The 18,093-nt window shown below is 40.2% G+C and overlaps 1 protein-coding gene and 1 long non-coding RNA gene across 2 annotated transcripts; both read right to left on the reverse strand.

Annotated features, from left to right (window-relative positions):
* Window positions 1–2,237: 2,237 nt before the first annotated feature.
* On the reverse strand, window positions 2,238–4,148 carry LOC311041343 (uncharacterized protein; the record flags this gene model as incomplete). Its single annotated transcript, XM_084086251.1, has 4 exons — window positions 4,045–4,148; window positions 3,771–3,889; window positions 3,330–3,494; window positions 2,238–2,378 (listed from the first exon to the last, which is right to left on the reverse strand). Exons 1-4 carry the CDS (start codon window positions 4,130–4,132, stop codon window positions 2,238–2,240), a joined length of 513 nt encoding a protein of 170 aa, XP_083942377.1. The 5' UTR covers window positions 4,133–4,148.
* Window positions 4,149–4,691: 543 nt separating this feature from the next.
* On the reverse strand, window positions 4,692–5,711 carry LOC311041347. Its single transcript, XR_014600398.1, has 3 exons — window positions 5,652–5,711; window positions 4,904–4,979; window positions 4,692–4,761 (listed from the first exon to the last, which is right to left on the reverse strand). It is a non-coding gene; the product is annotated as an uncharacterized lncRNA (long non-coding RNA).
* Between the last annotated feature and the right edge of the window lie 12,382 nt (window positions 5,712–18,093).

Here is an 18,093-nt window from a genome sequence, read left to right on the forward strand (position 1 = left end):
GTGTGTGTGTGTGTGTGTGTGTGTGTGTGTGTGTGTGTGTGTGTGTGTGGGTGTGCGTGTGCGTGCGTGCGTGAGAAATTTGAGACATTGTGAGGATGTTTGAGTTAGGCTATTACCACTGGTATACAGTACAGTAGAGACAGTTGTGTATGAACTTGGGGTCCTTGACATGGAAATGTTTGAGAACCACTGCAATATACAGTATGTGTTTGTACGCATGTACATGTGAATGAATGCTAGCTTACCCAAAAATGGCTCTGTATTCTGGAAGCTGGTAGTGCTGATAGCTGTAGTGCGGCTGAGTCCAGAGAAGTCTTTTTCTGCGATGTTAAAGAGAGAGAAAAATTGTTCCCACAAAAACCTGTTAGGAGTACGTTTCAGGCAATTTAAAGTTGATTGGTAGAGACTTTTTTTTTGGTCCCTAACATTCATCGAGCGATGGACTTAGTAATTTTTTTTTCGTTTCGGTAGTGACACCATTGTGTCAAAAAAAAAATTGTTCCCCCAAAAATCTGTTAGGAGTACGTTTCAGGCAATTTAAAGTTGATTGGTAGAGACTTTTTTTTTGGTCCCTAACATTCATCGAGCTCTGGACTTCGTAATTCTTTTTTCGTTTCGGTAGTGACACCATTGTGTCAAAAAAAAAAAAAATCCCCCAAAAACCTGTTAGGAGTACGTTTCAGGCAATTTAAAGTTGATTGGTAGTGACTTTTTTTTTGGTCCCTAACATTCATCGAGCTCTGGACTTCGCAGCATTGTAAGTACAATTAGAAGGTACTTTTACTTTACTGGAGTATTTCCAATTGTCTATACTTTTACTTACATCTCAGAAGCAAATATTGTACTGTTACTCCACTACAATTATTTGAACACTTTAGTTACTAGTTATTGTAGATATAAATGATTATATTATAAAAACATACATTAACCACTTGCCTTTCCCAAATGTACAACCACAAGGCCGCACGCACGTACGCACGCACACGCCACTAACCTGTACAACACTCGGGTCCAGATTGACGCAGGTATCCAGGTCCATGTTGACATTGGAGGCAGCGGCACTTCTCACATAGGAAAGGGATGCACCACCTACAGGTCATAAAGAAAATACTGAATTTATCCATCTCTGAAGTGTGTGTGTGTGTGTGTGTGTGTGTGTGTGTGTGTGTGTGTGTGTGTGTGTGTGTGTGTGTGTGTGTGTGTGTGTGTGTGTGTGCGTGCGTGCGTGCGTGCGTGCGTGCGTGCGTGCGTGCGTGCGTGCGTGCGTGCGTGCGTGAGAAATTTGAGACATTGTGAGGATGTTTGAGTTAGGCTATTATCACTGGTATACAGTACAGTACAGACAGTTGTGTATGAACTTGGGGTCCTTGACATGGAAATGTTTGAGAACCACTGCAATATACAGTATGTGTTTGTACGCATGTACATGTGAATGAATGCTTGCTTACCCAAAAATGGCTCTGTATTCTGGAAGCTGGTAGTGCTGATAGCTGTAGTGCGGCTGAGTCCAGAGAAGGCTTTTTCTGCGATGTTAAAGAGCACTTTCTTCTTCTCCAGCGTACAGCTGGACACTACCAGCAAACTGGAATTACTGGAAACACCAGGAGACACACAGCACACATCTCAAAAGAGTGCTACCACATTTTCAACCACAAATGTAATTTATTCAGTCTCTAAAATTCAGTCCCTTACATATCTTATTTACCTTTTGGCTAATATGTCATGGAATCACACACATCACTCTTTTATAATTTGTTGTACGATGTTGCTTGTAGAAATGTATGCTAATTTTACTACTTTCTTTTTTATTTGTGAAAATGCGTGAATTATTATTATTAGGACTTTTATTTCTATAAAATAATAATTGATTCTTATTTTTGCCAGCCCAAAATACGGATGCCAGGGTTAATTAGGTTAAAAATAGTTTTGGGTGGGGCGCCCGTTGGCCTAGCGGTCCAGGCGCATACCATATATAGGCTCTAATACAGTCTGACAGAGTGTCGCGAGTTTGAATCCCAGTCCCGACAACCTTTGCTGCATGTCATTCCCCATCTCTCTCTCCCTGTTTCCTGTCTCGCTCTACTATACATTGTCAATAAAGCCCACTAATATTCCCAATTATTTTTTTATAATAATAGTTTTTTGCATTAATGTCGATGTTCAAGTGTGTGCAAGTAGTGAAGAAATACTAAAGTAAACATGATTTACGATACTACTGGCTCCCTCCCCAACACCCCTCACCTGAGGGTGTCCTCTGAGATGGTCTGTAGGACACTGGTATCCAGGGAACACAGGTTGGGTCCCTTGACACAACTGAGCTCTGCACTGCCAAGACTGTTGCCCGCCTTAGTCAGATACTTGGAAATGATGGCCTTGGCCTTGATGGTGACAAAAAATGTGTTAGTGCCATATACATGTACTGCACACATTTACGAACACACATGCAAAAACGTGTAAATATAATCACAATGCATTATGTTTTCTCACTTCTACACTGATTACACTGCCTGCCAGCCAGCCAGACAGACAGACAGACAGACAGACAGACAGACAGACAGACAAACAGACAGACAGACGCTCTACCTCCTGAGCCACTGCCGCCCCATGCATTTTTGTCAATAACACCATCAATCAATGAAAGATCATTTGTATACTTACCAGAGCTGAATCCCACTCCCCATCTGAAGAGTCCATTAAAGAACACAGTGTGTCAATCTGTGTGATGTTCCACATGCTGATGTCATCAGTAGTGGCGTTGCGTGACGCAGGCCCCAGCTCCTGGACTTTCTCTTCTGGGATGAACGACTCACTGACATAGGCCTGACGTTGTGGATAGAGACATATTAGTGGATAGAGACATATTAGACGGGACACCAGATCAGAAATGCAACTGGAATCACTTTATTTGCGATACCTGTTCATTCATGCAATACATTTACAAGACTTTTATCTTGGTGGTAATGTGGTCAGACAATATTAAATATTATGGTAAAAGGACAACAGCCTCACATGCAAGAATACAATGCAAAATACATTGGAAACAGACTTTCCAAATGTCTTCATGAAGTTATCATTTAATTGGATGAAATACGCCAGGGTTGTTGGCGGGCAATATTTATATATAATATATATTTTTTTACATTCATGGTGTAGCCCCTTTAAAATGTAAGCCATTTAACATCATCACAACACACTCACATGACTTGGTAGACATCACAGGGTGGATAAAAGTCCATGCATTATAATAATAATAATAATTATTATAATTACTATTATATTTTGCTGTACGTTTTTTAAGCTGTCATAAGACGCTCTACAGATGAGGTTACCTCTCTAGCGAGCAGAACCAGGTGGTGCAGGAACTCAGGAAAGTCTCCTTGAGACTGTGTCAGATGGTCAAACACTGCATGGATGATGACGTCTTTCTCTGGAGGAGTAGGCACCAGCAGCATCTCTGCAGTCTGCTTCGGAGTCAGGAGGTGTAGAACCTCCATCTGGACACGTTTAAGACAAGAGACAGACAGACAGGACATAATAGGAGAGGGCAGGATATGAGATTTAACCACTGAAGCCCTATTTTATACGTAATCGAATTATAATGTCGCACTCGCAAATCAGCTATTACGTTTTTGAAAATCTTGCAATCCTGTGATGACATGCCCAAAATATACGCCAGGTTGAAAGGTTATTAAGTTACTGAAATTGTAGTGTCAAGTACAAACAATCAAATCAATGTTTTCAGTAAAAATGTTCAGATTATCCACACTCACTCCAGAGAAGTCACGGTTGAGGTCATAGAAGTCTGTGATGGGGGCGAACATGGAGAAGAATCCAAAGTTCTCCTCCAGCCATTCTGCACTATGGCTGGATGAGGAGACACACTGAGGATCTGAAGATAAATACACAAGTCAGTGTAGGCTATAATAGTATAGTATTAGAATAGAGTAATGTTTTACTCAAAAATGTACCCTGAAAGCAACAGAAATTCCTGTACATCTGCAGACAAATGGTCCTCTGAGCTTGTCTCTAGCTATGGCTACTTACCGGACGTGTTGTGATGTAGCAAGAAGGAATGGATGAAGTGTTCGTACATCACTGGGCTGTGGTTGTGATCAGGATCCATGAGACGCATATGATGACTCAGATCTTTTACTCTGGACCCAGCAATGCAAAGAAATGTATCATTATTCCGGGACTATTTTGTGTATTTCGACTATAAGTGTTTTCCAAACGTAGGGTCTTACTCTTGACCCATTTTTGGGTCACAGACCAGGTTTTATGAATTAAAGTAAGGTAAAGTTTTTTAAATCAACAGATTTTCAGAAATTAAAGAAAAGGAAAAGGAATACAAAAGATTTTCAGAAGATTTTAAGAAATACATTTTTTAAATATGCATACTTTATAATTCATAATGATTTTTCTTAAAAGTTTAGGTCCCAGGAAGTCACCAAATGTATCTTTCAGGTCTCAAGCTGAAAATGTTTGGGAAACAGTTATGTTCTAGAGAAGATAGCATTCCCTTTATAAACGGGACAACTCACAGGGATTGGTAAACAGGACAGGTGAAGTTCTTAAAGCTGAGGCAGTCGAGGAGGCTTATGGGAACTGTAGGCAGCAGAGGCAGCAGTTTGATCTGGAACCACATCCTGATGAAGTCTGGGTCCTCCAGGTTCTCCTGGGTATCATCGACTCTGACATAGTGAGGTTGCTACGGGCAGCACAGTGCATGAAACGGGCCACATTTTCCACTGCGTTGGTAAGCTGGTAGAAGAGATGGGGAGAAGGATAATGGATGTACAGGCATGACTTTCCTATCCAACGACATCTAGAATAGAATCTGGAATCCTTTGTGTAATACATTTAAATTAAAGAAATTCAGAAACAATTAATAAAGCCTTCTCACGCCACATGATCTTTCTTCAAGGGTGATGCTGCAAGTGTCCTGGACCTCAGTGGTGTCATTGCCCATGTCCAAATAGCTGTTCAACAAGCAAGCACAATAATCAGCATCATATTCATAGATAATGGACAGTGGACGAAACAAGGGACTTACAAAGGACATAACCTGCAATATTTCTGGATGGCCACCAGAGGGTGCCCAGAGGCTGACCTTTGTTATCACTCCAAAAGCAGGACATTGTTGACCTTTGTCTTGTTAGGTTCACTATCACAAAGTGACAAATTCCTTGTGTCGGTTTGTATTTAAGTTCCCTTTAATAATTTTAACTTTGTTCAGCCACCTACCCTGTGTTCACATCTTAGTAAAGGGCTTGTGTTTGTCTTTCCTTTTGTAATCTTTGTGTCCTGCCTTGCTTGGGTCACTTGTTTAAGGTTACAATCAACAATTCCAGTTATTACTCACTCAATATTTGCTATCTCGCATGTAATATTCAAAGAAACGTTTTGAGTTAATCCATAAATAAACGTTGCCCTTTTGTTGATTTCCATTATTTTGTGTTGTGTTGTGTTGAATGTGAAAGGAAACAGAAGTCCACTAACACCACCGGCACTCTTAATTAAACTAGTTCGGCTCATCCAGGAAAATCTGTGACTTTGGTCAAGACTAGCCTGCACAACATAATTGGAAAGACATGGACGCTGGACTGTACATGCATCTACTCACTGTATGAAAGAATATGAATTGTACTTACAACACTTGGTGGAAGGCATACTTGATTTGGTCAGGGAGTTGCCCATGGGGTAAGAATCTCTGTAATAGTGGCGGTACAACATGGTTGAACCAATCCTCCACATTTGTCACATCAAACTCTTCCATTGGTTGGGCTATGGACGTATTATGTGGCGTGTACATGCCAGCCAGCTCAGCTAGGGTCCAGTTCAGCAGGGTCTGGGTCAGAGTCATGCTTCCGATCTCGGATACATTTCTCTGGAGAGCAACAGATAGATAGGAATGCCAGGGTCATGTCAGGTTAGCAGATGTAATATGCATAACCATAATAAACTAGTCATATAAAAACAAGTAATTGGCTTCTCATATATGCATATAGTATATGTATGTACGCTGTATGTACCTCACGTGTGAGAGACACAAACTCACTGACGAGGCTCCCAACAGGTCTGAAAGCTCCCATCAACCCATTCACCACCTGCAAGTGTTTCAAAAAGAACAAAATAATATTGTTTAAGGTTATGAAGATTACCATCAACAATCTGGTAAAAGTTTAATTGGATGAAAGAAATGTATAATATTTAAAGCTATGCAACCTCTCTGAAGCTATTCTGTGGTGGTGGTGGTGGTGAGTAGGGGCTATGTGAGGTGTATGTGTATCTGGGGGTGGAGGTGGGGGTGGGCCCAGGACCACCGGTCATCAAGCTGTGGAAGATCAGGCTGAGGGTCCCGTTGTCCAGGCCTGCAACCTCAGGCCTCAGTAGCAGCTCAGCCTTCTGTTCTGGAGACAGCAGGTGAAGAACCTCCAACTGCAACCCGGAAGACACGGAGAGAAGGAAGGTCAATTCATAGACAGTGTAGGGGAAGTTACTTTTAATTATTACACATGACTTTCAATTAAAAGTAATCATCGTCTTCACTTGGACCACAATAACAAAGGGTGGGTGTAAAAAATGTATCTGTCACCCCCCAGACGTTACGTTTCGCGTCCGGAGGAGCAAGCCGTTAATTCAAACTATACCGTTGACGTTTAATTGTTTTGTTTTGTTTTAGTTTTTTTTATCCCAAGAGAACAGTCGAATAATGACAGTTACAAAAATATAAGCCTGTATTTGGCCTCCCAAAAGATGCATAACAAAGAGGCATCAAATAGAACAAATAGACCAATTCCAATATTCATTTTGTGAACGTGAACACAGCTTCTGAACCATTCCTTAGCTCCATGGTTACTGAACTAAATATTGGACCCAATCGTCACAAGACACACAATATGTACAAGATTTTCATACGAAAATGGAACATTCGTGGTAAAATACGAACATTCGTGGTAAAATATATACCATATAAATAAAAGGCCCTGTTACAATGTTGAGCAGAAACAGGAGCACATCTAGCATAAGACTGAACTAGAATTTTCACAATTCAGGGCAATTGCAAAGTGTGGTTGCGCCGACGCAGAGTTCTGGGTTGCGGCCATGGGGGTCCAAGGAATCCATCGTCACATAGTTCACAGTCCAGTCTCCAGTGGTGTTGAAGATCTCAAAATAAATTATTGTTAAAGCAAACTTGCCTTTTTTTTTACCTTATTGTTCTGATCTGAGATATTGAGGAGACAATACCCTGTGTATATAGAGTAAATGGCATATCTGCTATTTGCAAACAAGTTGTAAATACTCAGAAGACATTTCACGTTTTCCTTATATTATGATGTCATGTTTTGTGAGTATACGATTCAGCACCTATTTTCCCCCAGCCTGATAATAGATATTAAATACCTTGTAATGTACTTGGGAATGTCTCACCATATAATACATGTGGAACCATTACGATACATGTTGACCTGGCTAGTAGCTGGGTTGAAGCCATACCATTTTGTATATTGTAAAATAGATACTCCCCAGCATATCAGGCACATCAATGTTACTGAATGGCGTCAATACCACAATGAAAAACTATTGTTTAGCCTACATTGTGACAGAGTTGTCATCACCAGGCAGGAGTTTTGGTTAAGCTCTAATGTCCATGTAGATTGCTTCACAGTTTTACACACAGTAGAGGGATTGAAGTCCATTTTGTCCAGCAGGCAGAGATTATAGTCTGACAACACTTTCAATTACAAGCTTTGACTCTTGCATGGATCAAACCGTTAAGTGGATAAGTTGGTCAAATAAATTAAAACACCAGATTGTAGAAGGCAAAAATTATTGTCAGTTAAACAAAAAACTTTTGTGTAATATGTTCATATGTGTATGGGCTTAGGTATTAAGAGATGTTACATTCCAAAGTTTCACTTTTTGTTCAGCTTTAGTAGTGAAGAACCCTTCTGATTATGAATAGTAATTCCAAAAAAAAAAAACACACATCTGTATTCATTGTAAATGTTAAATACATGCGACTAAATACATTACCAAACATATAGATTCACTTTTCAACCACATGGTAAAAAGAATAATAAGTAGAGACAAAGCAGAGCAGATATAGTTTAAAGTATTTATTAACACAATTGTATTATTGGTACCTTTACTGTAAGCAACACCATCAATATATTTGGTATAATGTCCTATCAATTATTGTTATTATAGTTGTTGTTATTATGATTATATATGTAATAATAGTATGGTTATATTTTATGATTCTATATATAGGTTAATTATAGTTATTATTGATAATTATACAATTATATAGTATGGTAACTATTACAATGCCTGTAAACAGTTTATTATTGACAGATATATTGTTGATGCTATAATGATTATTATTACTACTATTACTGTTATTATCCAAAATTATATTCTAACTTTTAAGTAAATTCAATATTTTCCAGGGTGAAGCAAAAAACCCGCCTCCTATTTCAGCCAATTTAGGAGTGCACGGGGAAAAAAATTCTTGCACCGACCCATTTGTTAAAAAAGGGGATCAAGCAAGCTCCTGGTAAATATATTAATATATTATTAAACAACATGTAACATTCTGAAAAAATAGGTACAAATTGTGGGGCTGCAACTATATTGATTAAGTTAATTATCTCAAAGTGTATTTTGTAGATATCTAATTTTGTATTTATCAATGAATCAATGTGTAACATTTTCCATAATTATTTTGGGATTACATTTATTAGTTTAATTAGGAAATTAAGTCCTATTTTAATAAGTGTATATTGGCTGTTTGAATAAAATTACATTTTTTGTCAAAATGAATTAAAAAATAATTTAGTCCTAATAAGTGTTACAGTCTTACAGCCCTAAAAACAAATGGTGAGTTAAACATTTACAACATGCACATGTAAATATAAGGTAGTGGGTCATGAAAAGGCAGTATACAATCCAAAATAGTTTGTTATGCATTTGTTAGAATTGATTATTTCATGTGTGAGTTTGTTATTAAATTCAGGGATGGCCAATATTGTGTATAGAAATTGGGTACTACCGGTTCACGAGCCACAACATAAATGGAATGCAATTATCTTAGAAATATGACAATTATTCACAAAGAACATTCCTGAAAAGTAGAAAAAGGTTAAAGGCAAAAAAACATGTCAGTGCTGGACGGCTTCTGAAAAACAGGGAAACAAGTGTTAGTGTTCTTTTCAAACAAATGCTTCACAATCAATAGTTATGAAAAAAGACAAAACAATGCTACAATATGAATAATACTGTGATTTATGCCTTGATTTCATGGATTTATTTTTGTTTTTGTGGCATTCCTAAGACAATAATTTGATGACCGTGTGTATTTCCGGTAGGAGACACAAATAATCTACTTTGTGTCTCCTACCGGATACATTAGCTGGTAGGAGACGAGAATCAAATTATTGGCTTAGGAATGCGACAAAAACAAAAAATAATCCATGGATTCAAGGCTTCATAGGGTGTGCAATTGATAGAAAATAAGTCATTTTTTGGGTGAACTCCTCCTTTAAACACTGGCCCTGGAATGACCCAAAGACACGTAGGCACACAGAAGTGAGCATGTTTGTATGCCAGGTACTTATTAAAGCATACTTTCAAATGGAAACGAATATACTAAATAATACATTGCATCCACGACGTGAAAACACAGAAACTATACCAGTTAACTACACCACTGTACCAGCATGCAAACACAGTCTTACTTAAGTAGGGGTGCGACTGCTATTATACTGCTTCTGGGTGAATACAGTAACTGCCTTTAAAACTAAATTGTGATTTTGAGAGACCAATTTCATCCAATCAGGAGAGAGAACGCATACAGGACACATCCTATACAATCAAGTTGTTGATTATGGTTGGATGAAATTGCCAACACACCCTTAATTTTCTGTTTAAAAAGGACCTGCAGAGACAGGCTGTTCCCTGTTACTAAACAAACACAAAGCAATGATGGCTATCAGCATATAGCTTTCTATAAACTGGACAATAGCAAAGAAACAGTGCCAAGATCCATCTTGAAAACTGTCATATTGTGCTGAAATATTGGCCACATATGGATAACCACACCTCTAATCACCCCCCTATTATCACCTTTCAGTCAGCTGACTCGTCCACGCCTTTATCTCCTCCAGGCTGGATTACTGCAATGCACTACTCATCGGGATCCCTAACAAGAGCCTCCAAAGGCTCCAATACATCCAAAACAGCGCTGCTAGGGTCCTGATGAGAGTGCGAAAATATGACCATATCACACCCACCCGCCGCTCACTTCACTGGCTCCCCATCTCCTTCAGGACCGAATACAAGATTTCCCTTCTCACCCATCAGTGCATTTATGGCAACGCCCCCCCCCCCCTACCTCAAAGAACACCTCACCCCAAAACCTGCCACCCGAAGCCTCCGCTCCAACAACACCAACGTTCTTGTTGTCCCTGACACCAACCTCCGCACCATGGGCGACCGGGCCTTCTGCCACACAGCCCCATGTCTGTGGAATGCCCTCCCAGACCACCTGAGAGCGCCACAGTCCACTGATGCTTTTAAAAATGGACTAAAAACCTACCTTTTAAAAAAAGCATTTTTCTAATTTTTCATGGACTTTGTTTGTTTTTCGTATTGAGTTTTAATTTCTAAAAGTTGGCCCTTTAGTTTAGCCTGGTTGGGTCTATTGTAATTGTTTTGTTGCCTATGCTGTTTTTATGCTCTGCTTTTAATCTGTAGCACTCTGACATCCGGGAGAATGTAAAGTGCGTTATAAATAAAATGTATTATTATTAGCTGACAACTATAGAAAATGTAAGCAACATATACTTGTCACCTGAATACCAGTGGTTCTCAAACTATTGTAGTGTCAAAGAGCTTCCATTTTTTTGCCTATGCATTAAACCACAGACCCCCACAACCTAGTATTTGACCCCAAGACAATGTCAATAAGCCAACATCAGATAGTTACACACCTTGCAGTAGGTCTGGGATGGTGTGTCTGTCACCTGGGTCCGCAGCAGGAGCTGTAAAAAAAAGAAATACAATATTTTAGACACAAAGCTATGAAAGTACATGCATATCAATAGACAATAGCAGATCTACAAGCTCACAAGTGTCCAACAAGCTGACAAGTGAGCTTGTAAGCCTACAAGCTCACAACATGTTGCATTGTGAGCTTGTAGATCTGCCATTTTCAAATAGCCCAAGTTTATGGGGCTGAAGTGGTTAATGTACCCTATGTTTTTTTAAACAATAACCAAAATCTACAAAGTAACTAAAGTTTTCTAACAATTGTAGTGGATTAAAAGTACAATATTTGCCTCTGAGCTGTAGTGGATAGAAGTACAAGTACAGTATTTTTCTATGCAAACTGATACAGTAAAAATCACTGTTTTTGCTGGCAGCAGTGGCACACTATTACACTGTTCATATGGCAGTCAAAGAGTTAAGCTACAGAGTATATATATTGGCAATGCCTCCTTAAAAACGGACAATGGACTGACCACAAGAAAATGTCCATATGCTAACATTAGATAGTCAGATCTAAAAGGTTTTGATTTGCACATGTGTCATGTTATGTTAAACAAACCTTGCAGTAGTGCAGTCTGGGACGGTCCCCTCAGTCCACAGTTGTGTTGGCCAAGATATCAGATCCGGTGTACAGCCACGCCACAGCTGAAAATTTCAAGCAAAAATACTGTATTTTAGACACAAATATATATTTGTCACTATATAAATATAGTGACAATAGCAGATCTACAAGCTCACAAGTTATCTACAAGCTGACAAGAGAGATTGTCGATCGGCTATTTAAAATAAGGCAACAAGTTTACAGTGAGCTTGTAGATCTGCTATTTTCCAAACATTAAACTCACAGTGAGCTTGTAGATATGGAGAGAAGGAGAGAAGGAGAGAAGGGGAGAGGAGAGGAGGGGAGGGGAGAATAGGGGAGAGGAGAGGAGACGAGGTTAGAAGAGGGGAGAGGAGGGGTGAGTCGGGCAGGCGTTAGTGTCAACCCCTGGGTGACTTACAAGGGATTGCACGTTTGTCAATCACAATGAAGTACTTGTGAATCACAGTCTTCTGGGTACCCACAGCAAGCAGATAGGGTTGAAGGCTCTCTGTGATGCTGTCCAGATGCCCCTGGACACTGGTCCCAGTCTGTGAAAAGAGAACTTTATTAGTCTTGCTATTAAAATTAGTCACCGTTTGCAAACAGTTTAGAGCCGGATCGCAATGGGATGTTTTGGTCACGATTAGGTAGCCTCCAGAATCACTTTTATTGCCACAATATGCAAGATGAACCATAAGGACATTTTCTGCTGTATAATTTATATTCTGCAAAATGTAAAGGACCCCCCAAAATGATATGAATTTGGCCGCGGACCCCCGTCTCAAAATATTTTGTTCCATGGACCCCCAGAAGCAAAGATTTGAGTTATTGTTTGCTTTAAAAGAATATATATTTTCAAAAAACAGCAGATCTACAAGCTCATAGCGCGGCACTCGGTGCCGCGCTATGAGCTTGTATATCTGCTATTTTTGAATAGTCAAAGTGTAAAATAATGCTTTTTAGCTCAAATGAAAAAGTGACACAGACGCTTCCTCAGGTCTTAGTGGGTTAATGCAAGGCAGTTGAAGAGCCACATACATACATACATACATACAGCCATATACAATGGCCTCACGACACTGGGTGTCTGTGGTTAGCTGGTTTTCCTCACAGACGGGAGCTCTGTCGCCAGCATTTGGACCACCTGTAACAGTGTAGAAACCACATATACTGCTGTAGCGGCTACCGCGGCCACCGCCTGCTTCTGTTGCTGCTGCTGTTGCTGCTGGTAATATGTGGAGGCAGCAGAGTACACGGCAGCCTCGTAGCCCGAGTAAGACGTACCTATGGAGCAGTAATAGGGGCAGTGATGAAGAAATGCATTTCAATCAAATATATTTTTTAAAGATAGCAATAGGCTCTATTCACAGCAGCCATATCATGAAGACATTCACAGGTGTTACCAATGATACTAATGAAAGCTCTGTTCCATTCTGGTCAAACGGAGTCAGGGTGCTGATATTGTGCATGTTGGCTCACTGGAAACACTCTGTTACACCAGTGGGTCTACAGTTGGGGTCCAGGGACCCTCATGGGCTTCCAAATGGCCCCTTGCAGGTGTGTAACTCTGAGAGTGTACAAATGTATGTAAATTTGTACACTCTCAGAGTTATGGGGGTCGTGGGAAACCACTGTGCTACACTAAATGGAACAGAGCCTTCATTAGTATCATTGGTAACACCTATGAAAAAAGTGATAATATGGCTGCTGTGCATAGAGCCTATTCTGAGTCTACAAGCCACAGCATCTCAGAAAGAAATCAAATGCGTCAGTGTTTAACACTGGGAACTTCTGGCTTCCTCCTCCATTCTAAAATGTGCAGTCTAGCTAAACTGTGTTTTGAGTGACAAGATTCTGCATCTACGCCCGATGCGACACAACTCGCGTACGTTGAATAATTATGTTCGACTGAAGTGAATTTTGCGCAAGCAAATACGAGCGACAGCCTACGTATGGGGAACGTTGCAAAGTAATGAACACGTTGCATCCATTCAAAATTATTCAAAAATAGCAGATGTACAAGCTCGCAGCGCGGCACAAAGTGATGACTGTGAGATTGTACATCTGCTATTTTTGAACATTTATTGAGAGATCTTTTAAGTGTTCTTAAAACTTGTTTTGCTATACAGCTAAAATCTAAAATGACAGATGCTTTCCCGGTTTTAATGGGTTATTATAACGATGGCACCCAGATCAATTAAATGTGTTTCTGCAGCTCACATTCTACTATATTGCTCGACTACGTTTGGGTTTAGCGTGTGGGTAACTTGTATGTGTGGGTGACGGCCGGGCATTTCCTTACCAGAATATGTGACAGCGTTGGTGCTGTAGGTCGGGCTCTGGGAGTACGACGGCACTACGGCCGCTCCAGCAGAGGGTACGGGCTGCACGGTGGACGACACCGGGTAGATGGAGAAGGTGGAGGTGGCCTGGCTGGGCGTGGCCGGTTTGATGGCAGTCACCTGGCGCGTCTGCTGGGTCTGGGTGTACGGCGTCATACATTGCGTGTACGCTGGTTTGGGGGCTATGTGGGGAAATAGAGAATAGTACAAAACGATGACTTTTTTTTAAAGGTTGCACAAAACACAAAACATATCCATTATCCAAAAACCATGTGGGATATAAACAACACATGTTTTTGTTGTTCTCTTGTCCTTAATAAACTGGTTTGGCATCAGCAGCCATGAGTGTGCCGTGACTCTTTGATGTTTTAAGAAATAAATGTTTGTTGTGGTCGGGTCATTGTGAAACATTTTCAAAAGTAGCCGAGTATACAAGCGTTGTGAGAACCACACTTATAGATTGACCTTTTTTGTACAAATGGAAGCAAATGGACCCTAATGCAGTGGTGGGGGTCCAGGGACCCTCAGGGTTCCTTGAGGTGGTTCCAAATGGACACGTACAGGTCTGGAACTTTTGAGAGTGTACAAATGGAACCAAATGGACCCGTACGGGTCCATTTGGTTCCATTTGTACACTCAGAGTTATGAGGGGTCATTGAAATTAAAAAGTTTGAGCAACACTGGCCTAATGCACACCAAACTGGAGGTCATCAAAGTTTTTAAAAAGCTTTGAGAATGACAGCTCTAGGAGGACTTTTCTTCACCATGATGAGTCCAGTCAGTGGCGAGTTGAACGTACCTGTCTGATATAGCAGTGGTTTTTAACTTGAACTCTTAAAGGATCCAACAGCATGGCTCCAAAGTGGAGTTAATTCTGTGTAGCGTGCATGCAAAGTTTAGCACTGATCGGTCCTGTGGTTTGTGACACACAGACCCTCTCATAGACAGGTAGGGTATGGCCGAGCAACGCCGTAAAAATACAATTGTACGGCAGACTCAGAGCCAGTCTTCATTTTAACTCTTTTATACTTGTGTTTGATGGAGTGCAATATAGAACGATTACATCCCCACATCCACAGCACTGGCCTTCCCCTCTGGTTCATGGCCAGTGGGGTTTGTTAAACAAAAAACAGCTGTCTCCCTATTTGGGCTGCTGCAGTTGTGCATACTTTTTTGCCAAGGAAAATTTCACAATATAATTTATACTCACAAAAATAACTGATCTACAAGCTAACAATGTGTCGTGATGCGACTTGTTAGCATGTAGATCAGTTATTTTTGGCAAGCAACACCCAAGTGAACTGTCAGAATACCTCTTCAACGTAGTCGTGTCCAACAGGCTGCACGTCGTTCTGCAGTGCAGCTAGCGCCGCCGCAGACAGCCAATCAGAGATATCATTCTTGGTCTCTGGGGCAGCCATGGAGGGTGGCGTTGGCTTGGATATCTCCGCCGCCTTCATCTCATCCGCTTTCGCCGTGGTCTGCAGTTTGTTTCCTCCTGCAAGGGGCGAAGGGGGAGGTAGGGTTCTTTAGTCTCAGACCATTGCAATTGGGCACAAACCCTCTTCCAATATTTCATAAATTGCCTATTTAGTGGCGAAAATAGGCGATGCAAGGTGTTGTGAGTTTGCAGATGGCATTGGATGAAGTGAACAGCCAACAAATACGATAAAACCCGAAATTGTGTCTACTAATGACTTCATCCTTACTGCTCCAAAAGACCACAGCTAGAGAAGTTATTATTTGTAGCAGGGCCTTATTTTTCAATCAAAAGTTACCATAAAATTACCATAGACATTAGTGAACACCCAACCTCTAATCGTAAATACACACAAAAAATGAATTGATTAACCGATAAGAATTTGCAAATCAAAATTTTGATCATGCAAAAACAAACAAAACATTATTAACACACAATCCCATTCAAAGATTCTTAGTATTGGTTTACTTAAAACTGTGACATTCCATTTTACATTTTACTGAGGAGTCACTAGTCCACAGATGCTTTGACTAATGGACAGCATACAAATGCAATAAATCACAATAATTTAAAAAAAAAAGAAAACAATGACCGTTTCCATTTGCAAGGGCCAGGAGTGAACTATTGGCCATTTGACTGCATGGTTAAGTAAGGGATAATGCATGGGGAGGTAGTCATTATTGAAATTTAAAGCCCGACAGGGCGATTAACCACCGAGGCGAAGCCGAGGTGGTTAATCGCTTAACACTTCCGTGACTAAGCAATCAATGGGACCGATTTTGAGAATTGAAAGTGGCTTAACTTCTCTCAGGAAGCTCTGAGAAAGTTCCCCTTTCATGACTTTTCCTAAATATATGTTTCAAACCATCTCTGTTTTTTTTTTTTTTTTTAACTCATTATAAATATGAAATACATACCATGTATCCCATCCCAGCCGTTTTATTTCGGCTAAATTGATCGCTCTCCCCCTCTCTCCCCCTCCCTAGAGCACTTTACACCTCGAGACCCCCCACAGAGCGGCCCGTAGACAGCAGACTTGCTGCTGCGCAACTATTCTATGTTGCCATGTCTGCTTATTATAAGCGACTTTGGGCGTCTTTCTATTATTATTATTATTATTATTATTATAATGATATATATAATTACATTATAATGGTAATACTTTTCTACTCCACTACAACTCAGAGGCAAATCTTGCACTTTTACTCCACTACAATTATTTGAAAACTTAAGTTAGGCTACTAGTTACTTTGCAGATATAAATATATTTTCATACTTGTTTAGATTAGAGCTTCATGCATGTCCTTTTGTAGATAATTTTTATTAGGTAAATATTTATATAGAAAGGTCTAACCAGGGACTGGGGTTGCAAATTTGCCTCGGATATAAACCCCATTTACAATGCAATGGTTTCATGCCTCACTGTTTTCTTAGGGCACAATGCATGCAGTAACATTTTTCATAGACCTGACTGCTTATTTTTCTCGCAAAATTTGGCAACCCTTTCACTGCAGTGTACAGAGTATTTGCTACTGGATCGCGCTGTTTTAAAATGCTGTGCCAACAGATGTGATCTACAAGCATATGGCTCGTCAGGCAGCGATTGTTTTATGTTTGTAGATCAGATATTTAGCGCAGGAATGAGCACATTTGTGGAACATATAGCGATGTGTTCACTTGTTACGCTGACAAGGAGATGAGAGGGACAGGAGAGGAGACGCTTTCTCATCAGCGTGAACAGCTGATAGAATGAGAGCTTTACGCTCAGACAATAATGTGAATATTATATAATATAATATTGGTTTGTCAAGAGATATCCATGTGTTTTGCACAATGGAGATCACGTAATCTAACCCTAACCCTAACCCTGGAGTCACGTAATTAGACAGTGGCTTCAGTGGTTCATATAGGCTCCATGTTTCACTGAAGAGTTTAATGTGTGACGCTACAGATCGCGCTGTTTTATACGCTTTTTTTAAATAAAGATTTTACATACAGAATCTGCAGTTACCATTACAAGTTAGCCTAATTTTATAATGTTTGTGTCTGCCTACAACAACAACATTATGTGGGCTCACTGACTGCGCAGAGTGCAATTGAGATGTTAATGGCTATTTAGAAGACAATGGAACCCCCCACTGTGTGGGTGAGAAGGTGTCAGCTAGTCTGGAGCACAGAGGTGAGACAGTAACGAATAGGAGAGCTTGATTTCTTGTTCAAAATGACCGTTTTGCAGGCTGTGTGTTGGATAATGTAACCTCAGTCATGCCAGTGTTAATAAATACATAAATACATTTACCCAAAAGTAACAACAAAACGAAGTATTTCCTTGCTTACGGCAATGAAAGTATTCCATAAGTATTGGGCTGGGCGGACAAGTTCGACTCGCAAAAACAAATGACGAAATGGAAAAAAACTCGCCCCAAAACACACTCGCCCCCCATTCTATTTACTGCCGATTTGCCTGTAATACCGCCGGATTTGCCCCGGGGCGACTATGTTTTGGGGCGAGCGTTTTGGTATTCCCCCGTTGTTGCGCCACGATAAACAAGGAAGTGTAGTGAATCAAATAGAATGACTTTTCGGTTATTGCATCGTCTATTTCTCACTTCAAATGTTTTCAAAAACATTCTTGA

Source organism: Gymnoscopelus microlampas, assembly GCF_963454915.1.
Source record: "Gymnoscopelus microlampas genome assembly, contig: SCAFFOLD_85, whole genome shotgun sequence".
Taxonomy (NCBI): domain Eukaryota; kingdom Metazoa; phylum Chordata; class Actinopteri; order Myctophiformes; family Myctophidae; genus Gymnoscopelus; species Gymnoscopelus microlampas.